The sequence below is a fragment of the Rutidosis leptorrhynchoides genome, chromosome 11 (genome assembly GCF_046630445.1).
Source record: "Rutidosis leptorrhynchoides isolate AG116_Rl617_1_P2 chromosome 11, CSIRO_AGI_Rlap_v1, whole genome shotgun sequence".
In the NCBI taxonomy this organism is placed as follows: domain Eukaryota; kingdom Viridiplantae; phylum Streptophyta; class Magnoliopsida; order Asterales; family Asteraceae; genus Rutidosis; species Rutidosis leptorrhynchoides.
Window position 1 is genome coordinate 288,762,677 of NC_092343.1, and position 23,713 is coordinate 288,786,389.

The window sequence follows — 23,713 nt, forward strand, 5'->3', positions numbered from 1 at the left end:
CAATATTTCTTCCTCCAGAACCCCTTCTTCTTCTGGTTCCTCCTCTTTCGGTTCCTCTTCTTCCGGTTCCTCCTCTTCCAGTTCCTCTTCTTCTGGTTCCTCTTCGGGAATTTGTGAATCTTCCCAAAATATACTCGACTCTTCATTATTATTAGGTGAATCGATGGGATTTGTACTAGTGGTAGACATCTATCACACAATATCAAACACATTAAGAGGTTAATATATCACATAATATTTACATGTTAATAATATATAGTTTCCAACAAAAGTGTTAAGCAATCGTTTTTAAAGAAAACACGGTCGAAGTCCAAACTCACTAATGTATCCTAACAAACTCAATAGGACACACTAATGCAAATTTTTGGTTCTCTAAGACCAACGCTCGGATACCAACTGAAATGTCCCGTTCATATTGATTATAAACGTTCCATATTAATTGATTTTGTCACGAGGTTTTGACCTCTATATGAGACGTTTTTCAAAGACTGCATTCATTTTAAAACAACCATAACCTTTATTTTATATATAAAGGTTTAAAAAGCATTACGTAGATTATCAAATAATGATAATCTAAAATATACCGTTTACACATGACCATTACATAATGGTTTACAATAAGAATATATTACATCAAAAATAAGTTTCTTGAATGCAGTTTTTACATAATATCATACAAGCATAGACTCCAAATCTTGTCCTTATTTTAGTATGCAACAGCGGAAGCTCTTAATAATCACCTGAGAATAAACATGCTTAAAACGTCAACAAAATGTTGGTGAGTCATAGGTTTAACCTATATATTAATATTATCAAATCATAATAATAGACCACAAGATTCCTATTTCAATATACATCTCATACATAGAGATAAAAATCATTCATATGATGAACACCTGGTAACCGACATTAACAAGATGCATATAAGAATATCCCCTATCATTCCGGAAAATCCTTCGGACATGATAAAAACGAATTCAAAGTACTAAAGCATCCGGTACTTTGGATGGGGTTCGTTAGGCCCAATAGATCTATCTTTAGGATTCGCGTCAATTAGTAGATCGGTTTACTAATTCTTAGGCTACCAAGTAAAAGGCGCATATTCGGCTTCGATCATTCAACCATAGAAAGTAGTTTCATGTACTTGTGTCTATTTTGTAAAACATTTATAAAGCTGCATGTATTCTCATCCCAAAAATATTAGATTTTAAAAGTGGGACTATAACTCACTTTCACAGATTTTTACTTCGTCGGGAAGTAAGACTTTGCCACTGGTCGATTCACGAACCTATAACAAATATGTACATATATATCAAAGTATGTTCAAAATATAATTACAATATTTTTTAATACATTTTGATATTTTAAGTTTATTAAGTCAGCTGTCATCGTTAGTAACCTACAACTAGTTGTCCAAAGTTAGATGTACAGAAATAAATTGATATGTATTATCTTGAATCAATCCGCGACCCAGTGTATACAAGTCTCAGGCTAGATCACAACTCAAAATATATATATTTTTGGAATCAACCTCAACCATGTATAGCTAACTCCAACATTACTGCATATAGTGTGTCTATGGTTGTTCCAAATAATATATATGCATGGGTCGATATAATATGTCAAAACATTTGCATACGTGTCTATGGTATCCCAAGATTACATAATATATTAGAATACATCTATAGTACAATATGAGTTAGCTAGGATATGATTAATATAGATTTGTTACCAATTTCACGTAGCTACAACAAACAAAAATATCCAATCTTGTTTTACCCATAACTTCATCGTTTTAAATCCGTTTTGAGTGGTTCAAGTTGCTATGGTTTTAATATTGAACTTAAGTTTATGAATCTATACAGAAAAAGTATAAGTTTATAGTTAGAAATACAGGTTACAAGTCGTTTTTGTAAAGGTAGTCATTTCAGTCGAAAGAACGACGTCTAGATGACCATTTTGGAAAACATACTTCCACTTTGAGTTTAACCATGATTTTTGGATATAGTTTCACGTTCATAAGAAAAATCATTTTCCCAGAAGAATAACTTTTAAATCAAATTTTATCATAGTTTTTCAATATCAAACCCAAAACAGCCCACGGTGTTACTAAGACAGCGTATGTCCGGTTTTACGGTGTTTTTCGTGTTTCTAGGTTTTAAATCATTAAGTTAGCATATCATATAGATATAGAACATGTGTTTAGTTGATTTTAAAAGTAAAGTTGAATGATTAACTTTGGTTTGCGAACAAGTTTAGAATTAACTAAACTACGTTCTAGTGATTTCAAGTTTAAACCTTCAAATAAGGTAGTTTTATATATATGAATCGAATGATGTTATGAACATCATTACTACCTTAGTTTTTGTGGATAAACCTACTAGAAATGAGAAAAATAGATCTAGCTTCAAAGGATCTTTGGATGGCTTGAAAGTTCTTGAAGCAGAATCATGTCACGAAAACAAGTTCAAGTAAGATTTCCACTCAAAATAAGATTGTTATAGTTATAGAAATTGAATCAATGTTTGAATATGAGTATTACCTTGTATTAGAAAGATATCTTACTATAAATAAGAAAGATTTCTTGAGGTTGGATGATCATTTTACAAGATTGGAAGTAAGCTAGCAAACTTGGAAGTATTCTTGATTTTATGAAACTTGAACTTATAGAATTTATGAAGAACACTTAGAACTTGAAGATATAACTTGAGAGAGATCAATTAGATGAAGAAAATTGAATAATGAAAGTGTTTGTAGGTGTTTTTGATCGTTGGTATATGGATTAGATATAAAGGATGTGTAATTTTGTTTACATGTAAATAAGTCATGAATGATTACTAATATTTTTGTAATTTTATGAGATATTTCATGCTAGTTGCCAAATTATGGTTCCCACATGTGTTTGGTGACTCACTTGGGCTGCTAATAGCTGATCATTGGAGTGTATATACCAATAGTACATACATCTAAAAGCTGTGTATTGTACGAGTACGAATACGGGTGCATACGAGTAGAATTGTTGATGAAACTGAACGAGGATGTAATTGTAAGCATTTTTGTTAATTAGAAGTATTTTGATAAGTGTCTTGAAGTCTTTCAAAAGTGTATGAATACATATTAAAACATTACATGTATATACATTTTAATTGAGTCGTTAAGTCATCGTTAGTCGTTACATGTAATGTTGTTTTGAAACCTTTAGGTTAACGATCTTGTTAAATGTTGTTAACCCATTGTTTATTATATCTAAAGAGATGTTAAATTATTACATTATAATGATATTATGATATATTAATATATCTTAGTATGATATATATACAGTTAAATGTTGTTACAACGATAATCGTTACATATATGTCTCGTTTCGAAATCATTAAGTTAGTAGTCTTGTTTTTACATATGTAGTTCATTGTTAATACACTTAATGACATGTTTACTTATCATTTATAATGATTAAACATAGTGTATCAATATCTTAATATGATTCATATGTATTTAGTAAGACGTTGTTATAACGATAATCGTTATATATATCGTTTCGAGTTTCTTAATTCAATAAACTCAATTTTATTTATATAACTCATTGTTAAAATACCTAATGAGATACTTAATTATCATAATATCATGTTAACTATATATATATATATAATCATATATATGTCATCATATAGTTTTTACAAGTTTTAACGTTCGTGAATCACCAGTCAACTTGGGTGGTCAATTGTCTATATGAAACCTATTTCAATTAATCAAGTCTTAACAAGTTTGATTGCTTAACATGTTGGAAACACTTAATCATGTAAATAGCAATTTCATTTAATATATATAAACATGGAAAAGTTCGAGTCACTACATCGTGGAGGCTGTTCAATTATGAAATTCTGTATTGAACTCCTGTTGTATATAGACTACAATTCCACCCAATCATCAACCTATATATTTTTATGGTGATGAAGATATTGAAGATGTATTGACAAAACCATCTGTTGGAACGTCCATGTTCTTAGAGTGGATGGAATGTAACAAACGTGATGCAAATGCGCGTCAGTTAACGTATGTTGAGTTTCTAAGATATTATGTATGGAAAGATGATATTAGAAAATGGGCAAAAAGAGTTGGACAGAGAACTGTTGGTCGCATTAATTTTGTGGCTCCAAAGTCAGGTGAGTCCTATTATCTCAGAATACTCCTAAATAAAGTTAGGGGAGCTACTTGCTTTGAAGACATAAGAACTGTTGATAATAAGGTTTATGGTACGTTCAAAGATGCTTGTTTTGCCATAGGACTACTCTCCGACGACTCTGAGTATATAGCTTCATTGAAAGAGACACATGAATGGGCATCAGGAGAGTTTTGTCGTCAGTTGTTTGTTTCTTTGATAACTTTTGATAGTTTATCCTTCCCAGATAGGGTTTAGACAGCAACAAAAGATCTACTCTCAGATGATCTTAAACATGAATGTCCACCGCATTTGAAATTAAATGGTAAGGATTTTACATTTATAAGCAATGTTTATCAAAAAAAAAAATTATTATTGTTAAGTAAGTTCTTTTTTATGTATCTCATTTTAATAATAATTGTTTAAACATAATGTTGCAGATACAAATGAACTGAGAGAAGTTCTATACAATCTGTCTCTTGCTAAGATAGAAACTAGGGATGAGATCGGTTCCAGAACCGGTTAGTACCGGTACCAAAATTGGGTAAAATAGAGAACCGGAATCGTACCGAAATTTCAATACGGTACCGGTACGAGACCGGTATTTTTCAGTTTTTTACCCACTTGGTACCGCAAATTTTTGACAATGGTGTAGATAATACGAGTGACGTGGTATGATTCATTTGCAAGTTTGATACTTACCTGCTTGGTAAAAATGATGAAAATATAACACTTAATGTACGTATATCAATTGCATTAGTGTAATTCTTTTGAAAGTTTGTTGACGATGACGATCATGAGTATGAAAGTTTGGTATTTACGCGTTTATATCATTGATTCAATCATACTAGATTATATGGGGTATATATATATATATATATATATATATATATAGTTGTTGTAAAGTTTGAAAACAATGAATATTTGGTTTGTTCCTGTAAAAAGACTTCATCAAAAATTCATTTAAACATATATAGGAGTTTTCTTCGTGGAATAAAGACACTTGTATTGTTTATGATTCTAGTTGTATTAAAAGTCCAAGCTTAATTTGTAACTTGATGTTTACGGAGTATATAAGTTATATGATACGGGCCTATTATAAAGAATAAAATATGGAATGTTAAATTTTAGTACCAAATACCGATTTCCCGAAAAATACCAAAACCGTATCGTACCGTACTGTACCAAAACTGAAAACGTCCGATTCCTGGAAACGAAACCGATACCGAATCCCTTTTGGTTCAGCTTTCGGTACCGGTACGGTTTTGGTATTTCGGTTTATTTGCTCATGCCTAATAGAAACAATGTTGAATAGTTCCGGTAGCAGCTTAAAAAAAATCCCAAATATGCCTTTTTCCAGATTATCATTACATAAGTCATTCTTGCAACATGCTTATACATGATGAAATGGCGTATGATATTGAAGTTATGGAACAGGAACATTTTTCAAGCCACTCCAGACTGACAGAAGAACAGCAAAATGTATACCAAACGATACTAGATTCTGTAGATAATGATGATTGTGGTTTATTTTTTTATATGGATATGGTGGAACTAGGAAGACGTTTGTTTGGAAAACACTTGCTGCAGCTATTCGTTCACGTGGCGAAATTGTAATTAATGTTGCCTCTAGCGGTATCGTAGCTTTATTACTTACTGGTGGACACACTGCTCATTCACGATTTGCAATTCCAATAAATTTCTTAAAGATTCTTTTTGCTCTATCCAGCCAGATTGTGAATTGGCAGCACTATTGAACAAGGTGAAGCTAATCATTTGGGATGAAGCTCCTTTGATGCACATACACTATTTTGAAGCCTTTGATCGTACAATGAGAGATATAATAAGATCACCTAATAAAGACCGGCCTTTTGGAGGAAAGGTTGTCGTCTTTGGTGGTGATTTTCATTAGATTCTACCTGTTATACAAAAAGGAACAAGAGTCGAAATTGTTGACGCTTCCATTCATTCTTCACACGTGTGGAAGCATTGTAAAGTTTTGAGACTTACTAAAAATATGCGTCTTATTGCCGGTAATGATGATAACCAGATAAAAGAGTTAAGTGAATTTGCGGATTGGATTTTAAAAATAGGAGAAGGAAAAATTAATGAACCGAACGATGGTGAAGCTGATGATGTTAGGTTTCCTAGAGATGTATTACTCACCGCAGATTCCAATCATGTTGAATCAATTGTGAGTGCAATATACCCTTCACTCCATGCTAACTTACACGATGGAATGTTCTTTCAGGACAAAGCAATACTTGCACCAACAAATGAAGAGGTTGATTGCATAAATGATCATATGTTAGCAATTATTGATTCAGATGAAAGAGTGTATTACAAGTCTGATTCACTCTGTCCAGATGAAGTTAACGATAATTTTTCACAACAAGTGTATTCACCAAAAATTCTTAATGGCCTAAAAGTTCCTGGTGTTCCAAATCATAGAATATTGTTCAAAAAAAAGGAGTTCCTATAATGTTACTACGTAACATTGATCAGTCAAAAGGTTTGTGAAATGGTACTAGATTGCAAGTTGAGTGTAGTGACCCGAACTTTTCCATATTAATATATATTAAATGAAATTGTTATTTACATGATTAAGTGTTTCCAACATGTTAAGCAATCAAACTTGTTAAGACTTGATTAATTGAAATAGGTTTCATATAGACAATTGACCACCCAAGTTGACTGGTGATTCACGAACGTTAAAACTTGTAAAAACTTTATGATGACATATATATGATTATATATATAGTTAATATGATATTATGATAAGTAAATATCTCATTAGGTATTTTAACAATGAGTTATATACATAAAATTGAGTTTATTGAAGTAAGAAACTCCAAACGATATATATAACGATTATCGTTATAACAACGTCTTACTAAATACATATGAATCATATTAAGATATTGATACACTATGTTTAATCATGATAAATGATAAGTAAACATGTCATTAAGTGTATTAACAATGAACTACATATGTAAAAACAAGACTACTAACTTAATGATTTCGAAACGAGACATATATGTAATGATTATCGTTGTAACAACATTTAACTGTATATATATCATACTAAGATATATTAATATATCATAATATCATGATAATTTAATAATTTAACATCTCTTTAGATATAATAAACAATGGATTACCAACATTTAACAAGATCGTTAACCTAAAGGTTTCAAAACAACATTTACATGTAACGACTAACGATGACTTAACGACTCAGTTAAAATGTATATACATATAGTGTTTTAATATGTATTCATACACTTTTGAAAGACTTCAAGACACTTATCAAAATACTACTACTTAAAAAAATGCTTACAATTACATCCTCGTTCAGTTTCATCAACAATTCTACTCGTATGCACCCGTATTCGTACTCGTATAATACACAGCTTTTAGATGTATGTACTATTGGTATATATACTAAAATGATCAGCTCTTAGTAGTCCATGTGAGTCACCTAACACATGTGGGAACCATCATTTGGCAACTAGCATGAAATATCTCATAAAATTACAAAAATATTAGTAATCATTCATGACTTATTTACATGTAAACAAAATTACACATCCTTTATATCTAATCCATATACCAATGACCAAAAACACCTACAAACACTTTTATTCTTCAATTTTCTTCATCAAATTGATCTCTCTCAAGTTCTATCTTCAAGTTCTAAGTGTTCTTCATAAATTCTATAAGTTCTAGTTTCATAAAATCAAGAATACTTCCAAGTTTGCTAGCTTACTTTCAATCTTGTAAAATGATCATCCAACCTCAAGAAATCTTTCTTATTTACAGTAAGATATCTTTCTAATACAATTTAATACTCATATTCAAACTTTGATTCAATTTCTATAACTATAACAATCTTATTTCGTGTGGAAATCTTACTTGAACTTGTTTTGGTGTCATGATTCTGCTTCAAGAACTTTCAAGCCATCCAAGGATCCTTTGAAGCTAGATTTATTTTTCTCATTTCCAGTAGGTTTATCCACAAAATCTGAGGTAGTAATGATTTTCATAACATCATTCGATTCATATATATAAACCTGCCTTATTCGAAGGTTTAAACATGAAATCACTAGAACATAGTTTAGTTAATTCTAAACTTGTTCACAAACAAAAGTTAATCCTTCTAACTTGACTTTTAAAATCAACTAGACACATGTTCTATATCTATATGATATGCTAACTTAATGATTTAAAACCTGAAAACACGAAAAATACCGTAAAACTGGATATACGCCGTCGTAGTAACACCGCGGGCTGTTTTGGGTTAGTTAATTAAAAACTATGATAAACTTTGATTTACAAGTTGTTCTTCTGGGAAAATGATTTTTCTTATGAACATGAAACTATATCCAAAAATCATGATTAAACTCAAAGTGGAAGTATGTTTTCCAAAATGGTCATCTAGACGTCGTTCTTTCGACTGAAATGACTACCTTTACAAAAACGACTTGTATAGATTCATAAACTTAAGTTCAATATGAAATCATAGCAATTGGATTCACTCAAAACGGATTTAAAACGAAGAAGTTATGGGTAAAACAAGATTGGATATTTTTACTTGTTGTAACTACGTGAAAATTGGTAACAAATCTATATTAATCATATCCTAGCTAACTTATGTTGTATAATACATATATTCTAATATATTATGTAATCTTGGGATACCATAGACACGTATGCAAATGTTTTGACATATTATATCGACCAAACTATATATATTATTTGAAACAACCATAGACACTCTATATGAAGTAATGTTGGAGTTAGCTATACAGGGTTGAGGTTGATTCCAAAAATATATATACTTTGAGTTGTTATCTAGCCTGAGACGTGTATGCACTGGGTCGTGGATTGGGTCAAGATAATATATATCAATTTATTTCTGTACATCTAACTATGGACAACTAGTTGTAGGTTACTAACGAGGACAGCTGACTTAGAAATGTTGTAAATATATTTTGAACATACTTTGATATATATGTACATATTTGTTATAGGTTCGTGAATCGACCAGTGGCCAAGTCTTACTTCCTGACGAAGTAAAAATCTGTGAAAGTGAGTTATAGTCCCACTTTTAAAATCTAATATTTTTGGGATGAGAATACATGCAGCTTTATAAATGTTTTACAAAATAGACACAAGTACATGAAGCTACTTTCTATGGTTGAACGATCAAAGCCGAATATGCCCCTTTTACTCGGTAACCTAAGAATTAGTAAACCAGTTTACTAATTGACGTGAATCCTAAAGATAGATCTATTTGGCCCAACAAACCCCATCCGTTGTAGCGGATGCTTTAGTACTTCGAGTTTTTAGATCATGTCCGATGGATGTCTTGGAATGATGGGGATATTCTTATATGCATCTTGTTAATGTCGGTTGCCAGGTGTTCACCGTATGAATGATTTTTATCTCTATGTATGGGATGTATTGAAATATGAAATCTTGTGGTCTATTATTATGATTTGATAATATATAGGTTAAACCTATAACTCACCAACATTTTTGTTGACGTTTTAAGCATGCTTATTCTCAGGTGATTATTAAGAGGTTCCGCTATTGCATACTAAAATAAGGACAAGATTTGGAGTCCATGCTTGTATGATATTATGTAAAACTGCATTCAAGAAACTTATTTTGATGTAATATATTCATATTGTAAACCATTATGTAATGGTCGTGTGTAAACGGTATATTTTAGATTATCATTAATTGATAATCTACGTAATGCTTTTTAAACCTTTATCGATAAAATAAAGGTTATGGTTGTTTTAAAAATGAATGTAGTCTTTGAAAAATGTCTCATATAGAGGTCAAAACCTCGCGACGAAATCAATTAATATGGAACATTTATAATCAATATGAACGGGACATTTCAGTTGGTATCCGAGCGTTGGTATTAGAGAACCAGAAATTTGCATTAGTGTGTCTTATCGAGTTTGTTAGGATACATTAGTGAGTCTGGACTTCGACCGTGTTTTCTTTAAAAATGATTGCTTAACACTTTTGTTGGAAACTATATATTATTAACATGTAAATATTATGTGATATATTAACCTCTTAATGTGTTTGATATTGTGTGATAGATGTCTACAACTAGTACAAATCCCATCGATTCACCTAATAATAATGAAGAGTCGAATATATTTTGGGAAGATTCACAAATTCCCGAAGAGGAACCGGAAGAAGAGGAACCGGAAGAGGAGGAACCGGAAGAGGAGGAACCAGAAGAAGAGGAACCGGAAGAGGAGGAACCGGAAGAAGAAGAGGTTCCGGAGGAAGAAATATTGATACCTATAGTAAATCGATTAAATAAAAGAAAATCCTCAACCAACGGAACAAATTTAATAATGGTCAATGGTGTTTCCGCTGAGGAAGCAAAATATTGGGAAGATTATCAATTTTCCAATGAATCGGATCCCGATGAGGATTCCGATGATGTTATAGAAATTACATCGACCCAATTTAATAAAGCGAAAGAAAATAATAAGTGAAAAGGTATAAAAATAGAGAAACCCGATTCCAACCCCGATGAACTTTATATGTATCGGCAACATCCGTATTTCCTAAAATGTAACAATGACCCGAGAACCTCTAAACCACCAGGTTTTTCTAAACCACTGTGGAAAACGAGGGCTCGTATTAGAGGAACACCATATATTCCTAGAAAATTAGGAAAACGAACCAAGTCCGAAGAAGAAGAAACCAGTGATTCAGATTAGAGGGTTGTAATCATGTTGTGTATTATATGTATTGTAGTGTGCTTGTACTTTTATGTTCTATGTAAAAATTGCTTGTGTTGTTTGTTAATTATATTTTACAAATCTAATCCTTGTCTATTTTACAGTATAAAAACCAAATGGACGTTAAGGGTAGACAACCGAATATTTTAGAAGACCTACCAGAGGATATGATTGAGGAAATCTTGTCTAGAGTCAGTCAGAATTCATCAGCACATTTAGTTATGGCGAAATTAACTTGTCAAGCATTTGAAAGACTTTCCAGAAATGCCTTATTTTATAAAAGGCTTTCCTTTGATAGGTGGGGTATATCACATTGGGGAGACCGTAAGTTACGCCGTGTTTTCTATAAAGCGTTAAATGCGGGGAACCCAAATGCAATTTTACGCTACGGGTTAAGAACCTATTTTGACTCAACATATCCCAACATAGGATTTCGTGAATTAGAAAGAGCTTCTAACATGCAACATAAAGAAGCATGTTATGCTTACGGGTTAGTGATGTTTGCTTCTTACCAAAGTGAGAAAAAGAACATCGGATTACAGCTTTTAAATAAAACCTTCCCACAAGTGACAGATTCAGTAGTTAGGGTGAGAAACAAGGTTTTTAGATTATTACGGGGTTGTTGAACATTAAACCCTCATCCTTTTGATGACATTACAACATGCTGCCTAGCCAATGGTCATAACGGTTATTTTCCACAACATCAAGGATGGGAAGTCATCTTAGTAAAACCTGAATGCATGACTTGTTTCTGGACTTATGAATTACGTGTCTTTATTTCTTTTGCTGAACAACTTGCGTATTAACTAGAATTGCCTTCATAGCTACTGAGTAGCAAAGTTATTATGTGCTATATTTCATCCTATATGTATTATAGCAGTATTGTAAGTTTGTAAAATATTGTATAAAGTTTGAACGCGAAATATTATTGTAATAAGTTTTTCATATAGAATCGTAGTAGTTGAATTGTATAATAGCTGCTAAGTATGAACTTAATGGGTAGGAACTACCCGAATTAAAACTATAAAATGCTAATATGAAGAAAAAGCTTTTATAAATAAGTTCATATTATGCTATAAAATACTATTGACTACTCTTAAATTCTATATGATTAACTCAATTCTTTTAGCTATTTTGAAGGAAATGGCACCGGCGACTCGTCAGAACTTAAACATGAGTGAGGAAGACTTCCGTGTTTTCCTTGCTGCGAACATAGCCGCAGTGCAGGCTGCAATGCAAAATAACAATAACTCTGAATCTAGCAGTGGAACTAATTCCGCAAGAAATCGTGTAGGATGCTCTTACAAAGAATTCACTGCCTGCAAACCTTTGGAATTTGATGGAACCGAAGGACCAATTGGATTGAAACGGTGGACCGAGAAGGTCGAATTGGTGTTTGCCATAAGTAAGGGTACTGAAGAGGACAAAGTTAAGTATGCTACGCATACCTTCACAGGTACGGTGTTAACATGGTGGAATACCTATCTCGAGCAGGTAGGACAAGATGCTGCTTACGCACTACCATGGTCAGCATTCAAGCAATTGATGAACGAGCAAAATCGTCCCAGGAACGAGGTCAATAAGCTCAAGGTAGATCTTAGAGGATTACAAACACAAGGTTTTGATATCACCACGTACGAACGACGATTCACAGAATTGTGCCTATTGTGTCCCAGAACGTTCGAAGACGAAGAAGAGAAGATCGACGCATTTGTAAAAGGGTTACCGGAAAGAATTCATGAAGATGTGAGTTCACACGAGCCCGCCTCTATACAAAATGGAAGTCGAATGGCTCACAAATTGGTGAACCAAATCGAAGGAAGGATTAAAGAGCAGGCGACCGAAGAGGCTAACATGAAACAAGTCAAGAGAAAGTGGGAAGAAACCAATGACAAGAGTCACCAATACAACAACAACAATCACAACCACAATCGCAATAACTATCCCAATAACCGCAACATCAATCGCAACAACAATTTCAACAAACGTCCCAACAACAACTACAATAACCGTCCCAACTGTAGTGACCCGAACTTTTCCATGTTTATATATATTAATTGAGATTGATATTTACATGATTAAATGTTTCCAACATGTTAAGCAATCAAACTTGTTAAGACTTGATTAATTGAAATATGTTTCATATAGACAATTGACCACCCAAGTTGACCGGTGATTCACGAACGTTAAAACTTGTAAAAACTATACGATGACATATATATGGTTATATATATAGTTAACATGTTTTTATTATAAGTGTGTATCTCATTAGGTATTTTAACAATGAGTTATATACATAAAAATGAGACTATTAATTTAAGAAACTCGAAAACGATATATATAACGATTATCGTTATAACAACGTCTTACTAGGTACATATGAATCATATTAAGATATTGATACACTTGGTTAATTATGTTAAATGATAATTAAATATATTATTAAGTGTATTAACAATGAAATACATATGTAAAAATAAGACTACTAACTTAATGATTTCGAAACGAGACATATATGTAACGATTATCATTGTAACGACATTTAACTGTATATACATCATACTGAGATATATTATATATCATAATATCATGATAATATAACAATTTAATATCTCATTTGTTATAATAAACAATGGGTTAACAATATTCAACAAGATCGTTAACCTAAAGGTTTCAAAACAACATTTACATGTAACGACTAACGATGACTTAACGACTCAGTTAAAATGATAATACATGTAGTGTTTTAATATGTATTCATACACTTTTGAAAGACTTCAAGACACTTATCAAAATACTTCTACTTAACAAAAATGCTTACAATTACATCCTCGTTCAGTTTCATCAACAATTCTACTCGTATGCACCCGTATTCGTACTCGTACAATACACAGCTTTTAGATGTATGTACTATTGGTATATACACTCCAATGATCAGCTCTTAGTAGCCCATGTGAGTCACCTAACACATGTGGGAACCATCATTTGGCAACTAGCATGAAATATCTCATAAAATTACAAAAATATGAGTAATCATTCATGACTTATTTACATGAAAACAAAATTACATATCCTTTATATCTAATCCATACACCAACGACCAAAAACACCTACAAACACTTTCATTCTTCAATTTTCTTCATCTAATTGATCTCTCTCAAGTTCTATCTTCAAGTTCTAAGTGTTCTTCATAAATTCCAAAAGTTCTAGTTTCATAAAATCAAGAATACTTTCAAGTTTGCTAGCTCACTTCCAATCTTGTAAGGTGATCATCCAACCTCAAGAAATCTTTGTTTCTTACAGTAGGTTATCATTCTAATACAAGGTAATAATCATATTCAAACTTTGGTTCAATTTCTATAACTATAACAATCTTATTTCAAGTGATGATCTTACTTGAACTTGTTTTCGTGTCATGATTCTGCTTCAAGAACTTCGAGCCATCCAAGGATCCATTGAAGCTAGATCCATTTTTCTCTTTTCCAGTAGGTTTATCCAAGGAACTTAAGGTAGTAATGATGTTCATAACATCATTCGATTCATACATATAAAGCTATCTTATTCGAAGGTTTAAACTTGTAATCACTAGAACATAGTTTAGTTAATTCTAAACTTGTTCGCAAACAAAAGTTAATCCTTCTAACTTGACTTTTAAAATCAACTAAACACATGTTCTATATCTATATGATATGCTAACTTAATGATTTAAAACCTGGAAATACGAAAAACACCGTAAAACCGGATTTACGCCGTCGTAGTAACACCGCGGGCTGTTTTGGGTTAGTTAATTAAAAACTATGATAAACTTTGATTTTAAAGTTGTTATTCTGAGAAAATGATTTTTATTATGAACATGAAACTATATCCAAAAATTATGAGTAAACTCAAAGTGGAAGTATGTTTTCTAAAATGGTCATCTAGACGTCGTTCTTTCGACTGAAATGACTACCTTTACAAAAACGACTTGTAACTTATTTTTCCGACTATAAACCTATACTTTTCTGTTTAGATTCATAAAATAGAGTTCAATATGAAACCATAGCAATTTGATTCACTCAAAACGGATTTAAAATGAAGAAGTTATGGGTAAAACAAGATTGGATAATTTTTCTCATTTTAGCTACGTGAAAATTGGTAACAAATCTATTCCAACCATAACTTAATCAACTTGTATTGTATATTATGTAATCTTGAGATACCATAGACACGTATACAATGTTTCGACCTATCATGTCGACACATCTATATATATTTCGGAACAACCATAGACACTCTATATGTGAATGTTGGAGTTAGCTATACAGGGTTGAGGTTGATTCCAAAATATATATAGTTTGAGTTGTGATCAATACTGAGATACGTATACACTGGGTCGTGGATTGATTTAAGATAATATTTATCGATTTATTTCTGTACATCTAACTGTGGACAACTAGTTGTAGGTTACTAACGAGGACAGCTGACTTAATAAACTTAAAACATCAAAATATATTAAAAGTGTTGTAAATATATTTTGAACATACTTTGATATATATGTATATATTGTTATAGGTTCGTGAATCAACCAGTGGCCAAGTCTTACTTCCCGACGAAGTAAAAATCTGTGAAAGTGAGTTATAGTTCCACTTTTAAAATCTAATATTTTTGGGATGAGAATACATGCAGGTTTTATAAATGATTTACAAAATAGACACAAGTACGTGAAACTACATTCTATGGTTGAATTATCCAAATCGAATATGCCCCTTTTTATTAAGTCTGGTAATCTATGAATTAGGGAACAGACACCCTAATTGACGCGAATCCTAAAGATAGATCTATTGGGCCTAACAAACCCCATCCAAAGTACTGGATGCTTTAGTACTTCGAAATTTATATCATATCCGAAGGGTGTCCCGGAATGATGGGGATATTCTTATATATGCATCTTGTTAATGTCGGTTACCAGGTGTTCACCATATGAATGATTTTTTATCTCTATGTATGGGATGTGTATTGAAATATGAAATCTTGTGGTCTATTATTATGATTTGATATATATAGGTTAAACCTATAACTCACCAACATTTTTGTTGACGTTTAAAGCATGTTTATTCTCAGGTGATTATTAAGAGCTTCCGCTGTCGCATACTTAAATAAGGACGAGATTTGGAGTCCATGCTTGTATGATATTGTGTAAAAACTGCATTCAAGAAACTTATTTTGTTGTAACATATTTGTATTGTAAACCATTATGTAATGGTCGTGTGTAAACAGGATATTTTAGATTATCATTATTTGATAATCTACGTAAAGCTTTTTAAAACCTTTATCTATGAAATAAAGGTTATGGTTTGTTTTAAAAATGAATGCAGTCTTTGAAAAATGTCTCATATAGAGGTCAAAACCTCGCAACGAAATCAATTAATATGGAACGTTTTTAGTCAATAAGAACGGGACATTTCAGTTGGTATCAGAGCGTTGGTCTTAGAGAACCAGAATTTTGCATTAGTGTGTCTTATCGAGTTTGTTAGGATGCATTAGTGAGTCTGGACTTCGACCGTGTTTACTCGAAAAATGATTGCTTAACAAATTTTGTTGGAAACTATATATTTTTAACATGTGAATATTATGTGATATATTAATCTCTTAACGCGTTTGATATTATGTGATAGATGTCTACCTCTAGAACAAGTCCCATTGACTCACCTAATAATAATGAAGAGTCAAATATAAATTGGAATGATTTGTGGACTGATTCACAAGTTCCCGAAGAGGAACCGGAAGAAGAGTCGGAACCGGAAGAAGAATCGGAACCGGAAGAAGAATCGGAACCGGAAGAAGAAATAGAACCGGTGGGGGAAATAATAAAACGGTTAAGTAAAAGAAAATCCTCAACCAACCGACCAAGGTTAATTATGGTCAATGGTGTTTCCGCCAAGGAAGCAAAATATTGGGAGGATTACCAATTCTCCGATGAATCGGATTCCGACGAGAATTCCGATGATGTTATAGAAATTACCCCAACTGAATTTAAAAAGGCAAAAGAAAATAATAAGGGAAAGGGCATAAAAATAGAGAAATCTAATTCCAACCCCGATGAACTTTATATGTATCGTCAACCCCTGAAGTCCTTAAGTTGTAACAATGACCCGGGAACCTCTAAACCACCAGGTTTTTCTAAACCAATGTGGATCACGACGGCTCGTATTAGGGGAACATCATATATCCCTAGAAACTTGTCAAAACGAACCAAAACCGAAGAAGAAGAAACGAGCGAGTCGGAATAAGATAGTTGTATTCGTGTGGTGTAATATATGTAATATAGTGTTCGTATGCTTTATGATATATGTAAAAATTGCTTGTATTAATAAGTATTTTTTTATGAATCTAACTCTTGTCTATTTTACAGTTTAAAAACACAAAATGGATAGACAACCCAATATTTTAAGAGAACTACCCGGAGACATGATTGATGAAATCTTGTCTAGAGTCGGCCAGAATTCCTCGGCACAACTATTTAAGGCGAGATCAGTTTGTAAGACATTCGAAGAACGTTCCAAGAATATCTTGGTTTATAAGAGACTTTCGTTTGAAAGATGGGGGATATCACATTGGGAAACCCATAAGTTACGATGTGTTTACTTTGATGCATATATTGCGGGGAACCCAAATGCTATTTTACGCAACGGGTTAAAAATTATTTTGACTCAATATATCCGAATATTGGACTTCGTGATTTAGAAAAAGCGGCTAACATGCAACATAAAGAAGCATGTTATGCTTACGGATTAGTAATGTTCGCTTCTCACCAAAGTGAGAACAAGAACATCGGGCTACAACTATTAAACAAAACGTTTCCACAAGTGACGGAGTCGGTAATTGGGGTAAGAAATGAGGTTTTTAGATTATTACGGGACTGTTGGACATTACGTAACCCTCGTCCCTTTGACGATGTTACAACACGCTGTCTTATCAACGGCCATAACGGTTATGTTGCACAAGACCAAGGATGGGAAGTAGTCCTAGTAAAACCAGAATGCATGACTTGTTTCTGGACGTATGAATTACGTGTCTTTATTGCCTTTGCTGAACGACTTGTGTACTAGCTAGAATTATCTTCACAACTATCTTGTATCAAAGTTATTGTGTGCTATATTTCATGCTTTATGTAAAATAAGCGGTATTGTAAGTTTGTAAAATATTGTATAAAAGTTTGAACGCGAAATATTATTATAATCAGTTTTTCATATAGAATTGTAGTAGTTGAATTGTATATTAGCTACTAAGTATGAACTTAACGGGTAGGTACTACCCGAATTTAAACTTATAAAACGCTAATATGAAGAAAAAGCTTTTATAAATGAGTTCATATTATGCTACGAAATACTATTAACTACTCTTAATATTCTGTATGATTAACTTGTTCCATTTAACTATTTTGAAGGAAATGGCACCGACTACTCGACACACCGTGAATATGAATGAAGAGGAATTCCGTACTTTTCTAGCTTCAAACATAGCCGCAGTACAGGCTGCGCTACATACCAACAATAACCTTGGATCTAGCAGTACAGGAAATCGTGTAGGATGCACCTACAAAGAATTCACTGCCTGCAAACCTTTAGAATTTGATGGAACCGAAGGACCGATCGGATTGAAACGGTGGACCGAGAAGGTCGAATCGGTGTTTGCCATAAGTAAGTGTACTGAAGAGGACAAAGTAAAGTACGCTACGCATACCTTCACAGGTTCTGCGTTAACATGGTGGAATACCTATCTAGAGCAAGTGGGACAAGACGATGCGTACGCACTACCGTGGTCAGCATTCAAGCACTTGATGAACGAGAAGTACCGTCCCAGAACCGAGGTCAATAAGCTCAAGACAGAACTTAGAGGGTTACGAACCCAAGGATTTGATATTACCACGTACGAAAGACGATTCACAGAATTGTGCCTATTGTGTCCGGGAGCATTCGAAGATGAGGAAGAGAAGATCGACGCGTTTGTGAAAGGATTACCGGAAAGAATCCAAGAAGATATAAGTTCACACGAGCCCGCCTCCATACAACAGGCATGTAGAATGGCTCACAAACTCGTGAACCAAATTGAAGAAAGAATTAAAGAACAGACTGCTGAAGAGGCCAATGTGAAGCAAGTCAAAAGAAAGTGGGAGGAAAACGGTGATAAGAATCACCAATACAACAACAACAGCAATTACAACAATAATCGCAACAATTATCCCAACAATCGCAACATCAATCGCAACTACAACAAACGGCCCAACAACAACAACAACAACAACAACAGCAACTACAACAATCATCCCAACAACAATAATAACCGCAACAACAACAACAATCAGAAGCAGCTATGCCAAAGGTGTGAAAAGAATCACTCGGGGTTCTGCACCAAATTTTGCAACAAGTGTAAAAGAAATGGTCATAGCGCGGCGAAGTGTGAGGTCTACGGACCAGGGGTTAATAGAACGAAAGGAACAAATGGTGTCGGAACGAGTAATGGCGGAGCAAGTAATGTCGGAGCAAGTTATGCCAATGTAGTTTGTTATAAATGTGGAAAACCGGGCCACATTATTAGAAATTGCCCGAACCAGGAGAACACGAATGGACAAGGCCGTGGAAGAGTTTTCAATATTAATGCGGCAGAGGCACAGGAAGACCCGGAGCTTGTTACGGGTACGTTTCTTATTGACAATAAATCTGCTTACGTTTTATTTGATTCGGGTGCGGATAGAAGCTATATGAGTAGAGATTTTTGTGCTAAATTAAGTTGTCCATTGACGCCTTTGGATAGTAAATTTTTACTCGAATTAGCAAATGGAAAATTAATTTCAGCAGATAATATATGTTGGAATCGAGAAATTAAACTGGTTAGCGAAACATTTAAGATTGATTTAATACCAGTAGAGTTAGGGAGTTTTGATGTGATAATCGGTATGGACTGGTTGAAAGAAGTGAAAGCGGAGATCGTTTGTTACAAAAATGCAATTCGCATTATACGAGAAAAAGGAAAACCCTTAATGGTGTACGGAGAAAAGGGCAACACGAAGCTACATCTTATTAGTAATTTGAAAGCACAAAACTAATAAGAAAAGGTTACTATGCTGTTCTAGCACACGTCGAGAAAGTACAAACTGAAGAAAAGAGCATCAATGCTGTTCCCGTCGCAAAAGAATTTCCTGATGTATTTCCGAAAGAATTACCGGGATTACCCCCACATCGATCCGTTGAATTTCAAATAGATCTTGTACCAGGAGCTGCACCAATAGCTCGTGCTCCTTACAGACTCGCACCCAGCGAGATGAAAGAACTACAAAGCCAATTACAAGAACTTTTAGAGCGTGGTTTCATTCGACCAAGCACATCACCGTGGGGAGCTCTTGTTTTGTTTGTCAAGAAGAAAGATGGTACATTCAGGTTGTGTATCGACTACCGAGAGTTGAACAAACTTACCATCAAGAACCGCTACCCACAACCGAGAATCGATGACTTATTTGATCAACTACAAGGCTCGTCTGTTTATTCAAAGATTGACTTACGTTCCGGGTATCATCAAATGCGGGTGAAAGAAGATGATATTCCAAAGACTGCTTTCAGAACACGTTACGGTCATTACGAGTTTATGGTCATGCCGTTTGGTTTAACTAATGCACCAGCTGTGTTCATGGACCTTATGAACCGAGTGTGTGGACCATACCTTGACAAGTTTGTCATTGTTTTCATTGATGACATACTTATTTACTCAAAGAATGACCAAGAACACGGTGAACATTTGAGAAAGGTGTTAGAAGTATTGAGGAAGGAAGAATTGTACGCTAAGTTTTCAAAGTGTGCATTTTGGTTGGAAGAAGTTCAATTCCTCGGTCACATAGTGAACAAAGAAGGTATTAAGGTGGATCCGGCAAAGATAGAAACTGTTGAAAAGTGGGAAACTCCGAAAACTCCGAAACACATACGCCAGTTTTTAGGACTAGCTGGTTACTACAGAAGGTTCATCCAAGACTTTTCCAGAATAGCAAAACCCTTGACTGCATTAACGCATAAAGGGAAGAAATTTGAATGGAATGATGAACAAGAGAAAGCGTTTCAGTTATTGAAGAAAAAGCTAACTACGGCACCTATATTGTCATTGCCTGAAGGGAATGATGATTTTGTGATTTATTGTGATGCATCAAAGCAGGGTCTCGGTTGTGTATTAATGCAACGAATGAAGGTGATTGCTTATGCGTCTAGACAATTGAAGATTCACGAACAAAATTATACGACGCATGATTTGGAATTAGGCGCGGTTGTTTTTGCATTAAAGACTTGGAGGCACTACTTATATGGGGTCAAAAGTATTATATATACCGACCACAAAAGTCTTCAACACATATTTAATCAGAAACAACTGAATATGAGGCAGCGTAGGTGGATTGAATTATTGAATGATTACGACTTTGAGATTCGTTACCACCCGGGGAAGGCAAATGTGGTAGCCGATGCCTTGAGCAGGAAGGACAGAGAACCCATTCGAGTAAAATCTATAAATATAATGATTCATAATAACCTTACTACTCAAATAAAGGAGGCGCAACAAGGAGTTTTAAAAGAGGGAAATTTAAAGGATGAAATACCCAAAGGATCGGAGAAGCATCTTAATATTCGGGAAGACGGAACCCGGTATAGGGCTGAAAGGATTTGGGTACCGAAATTTGGAGATATGAGAGAAATGGTACTTAGAGAAGCTCATAAAACCAGATACTCAATACATCCTGGAACGGGGAAGATGTACAAGGATCTCAAGAAACATTTTTGGTGGCCGGGTATGAAAGCCGATGTTGCTAAATACGTAGGAGAATGTTTGACGTGTTCTAAGGTCAAAGCTGAGCATCAGAAACCATCAGGTCTACTTCAACAACCCGAAATCCCGGAATGGAAATGGGAAAACATTACCATGGATTTCATCACTAAATTGCCAAGGACTGCAAGTGGTTTTGATACTATTTGGGTAATAGTTGATCGTCTCACCAAATCAGCACACTTCCTGCCAATAAGAGAAGATGACAAGATGGAGAAGTTAGCACGACTGTATTTGAAGGAAGTCATCTCCAGACATGGAATACCAATCTCTATTATCTCTGATAGGGATGGCAGATTTATTTCAAGATTCTGGCAGACATTACAGCAAGCATTAGGAACTCGTCTAGACATGAGTACTGCCTATCATCCACAAACTGATGGGCAGAGCGAAAGGACGATACAAACGCTTGAAGACATGCTACGAGCATGTGTTATTGATTTCGGAAACAGTTGGGATCGACATCTACCGTTAGCAGAATTTTCCTACAACAACAGCTACCATTCAAGCATTGAGATGGCGCCGTTTGAAGCACTTTATGGTAGAAAGTGCAGGTCTCCGATTTGTTGGAGTGAAGTGGGGGATAGACAGATTACGGGTCCGGAGATTATACAAGAAACTACCGAGAAGATCATCCAAATTCAACAACGGTTGAAAACCGCCCAAAGTCGACAAAAGAGCTATGCTGACATTAAAAGAAAAGATATAGAATTTGAAATTGGAGAGATGGTCATGCTTAAAGTTGCACCTTGGAAAGGCGTTGTTCGATTTGGTAAACGAGGGAAATTAAATCCAAGGTATATTGGACCATTCAAGATTATTGATCGTGTCGGACCAGTAGCTTACCGACTTGAGTTACCTCAACAACTCGCGGCTGTACATAACACTTTCCACGTCTCGAATTTGAAGAAATGTTTTGCTAAAGAAGATCTCACTATTCCGTTAGATGAAATCCAAATCAACGAAAAACTTCAATTCATCGAAGAACCCGTCGAAATAATGGATCGTGAGGTTAAAAGACTTAAGCAAAACAAGATACCAATTGTTAAGGTTCGATGGAATGCTCGTAGAGGACCCGAGTTCACCTGGGAGCGTGAAGTTCAGATGAAGAAGAAATACCCGCATCTATTTCCAGAAGATTCGTCAACACCTTCAACAGCTTAAAATTTCGGGACGAAATTTATTTAACGGGTAGGTACTGTAGTGACCCGAAATTTTCCATGTTTATATATATTAATTGAGATTAATATTTACATGATTAAATGTTTCCAACATGTTAAGCAATCAAACTTGTTAAGACTTGATTAATTGAAATATGTTTCATATAGACAATTGACCACCCAAGTTGACCGGTGATTCACGAACGTTAAAACTTGTAAAAACTATACGATGACATATATATGGTTATATATATAGTTAACATATTTTTATTATAAGTATGTATCTCATTAGGTATTTTAACAATGAGTTATATACATAAAAATGAGACTATTAATTTAAGAAACTCGAAAACGATATATATAACGATTATCGTTATAACAACGTCTTACTAGGTACATATGAATCATATTAAGATATTGATACACTTGGTTAATTATGTTAAATGATAATTAAATATATTATTAAGTGTATTAACAATGAAATACATATGTAAAAATAAGACTACTAACTTAATGATTTCGAAACGAGACATATATGTAACGATTATCGTTGTAACGACATTTAACTGTATATACATCATACTGAGATATATTATATATCATAATATCATGATAATATAACAATTTAATATCTCATTTGTTATAATAAACAATGGGTTAACAACATTCAACAAGATCGTTAACCTAAAGGTTTCAAAACAACATTTACATGTAACGACTAACGATGACTTAACGACTCAGTTAAAATGTATATACATGTAGTGTTTTAA

At 33.7% G+C, this 23,713-nt stretch overlaps 2 protein-coding genes across 2 annotated transcripts; both read left to right on the top strand.

Moving 5' to 3' along the window:
- Positions 1-4,012: 4,012 nt before the first annotated feature.
- On the top strand, positions 4,013-6,071 carry LOC139875563 (uncharacterized). Its single transcript, XM_071862896.1, has 5 exons — positions 4,013-4,358; positions 4,600-4,680; positions 5,291-5,435; positions 5,718-5,772; positions 5,889-6,071. Exons 1-5 carry the CDS (start codon positions 4,013-4,015, stop codon positions 6,069-6,071), a joined length of 810 nt encoding a protein of 269 aa, XP_071718997.1.
- A 105-nt stretch (positions 6,072-6,176) lies between these two features.
- On the top strand, positions 6,177-6,641 carry LOC139875564 (uncharacterized). The gene has a single exon (XM_071862897.1). The coding sequence runs from the start codon at positions 6,177-6,179 to the stop codon at positions 6,639-6,641; it is 465 nt and encodes a 154-aa protein (XP_071718998.1).
- The last annotated feature ends 17,072 nt before the right edge of the window (positions 6,642-23,713 follow it).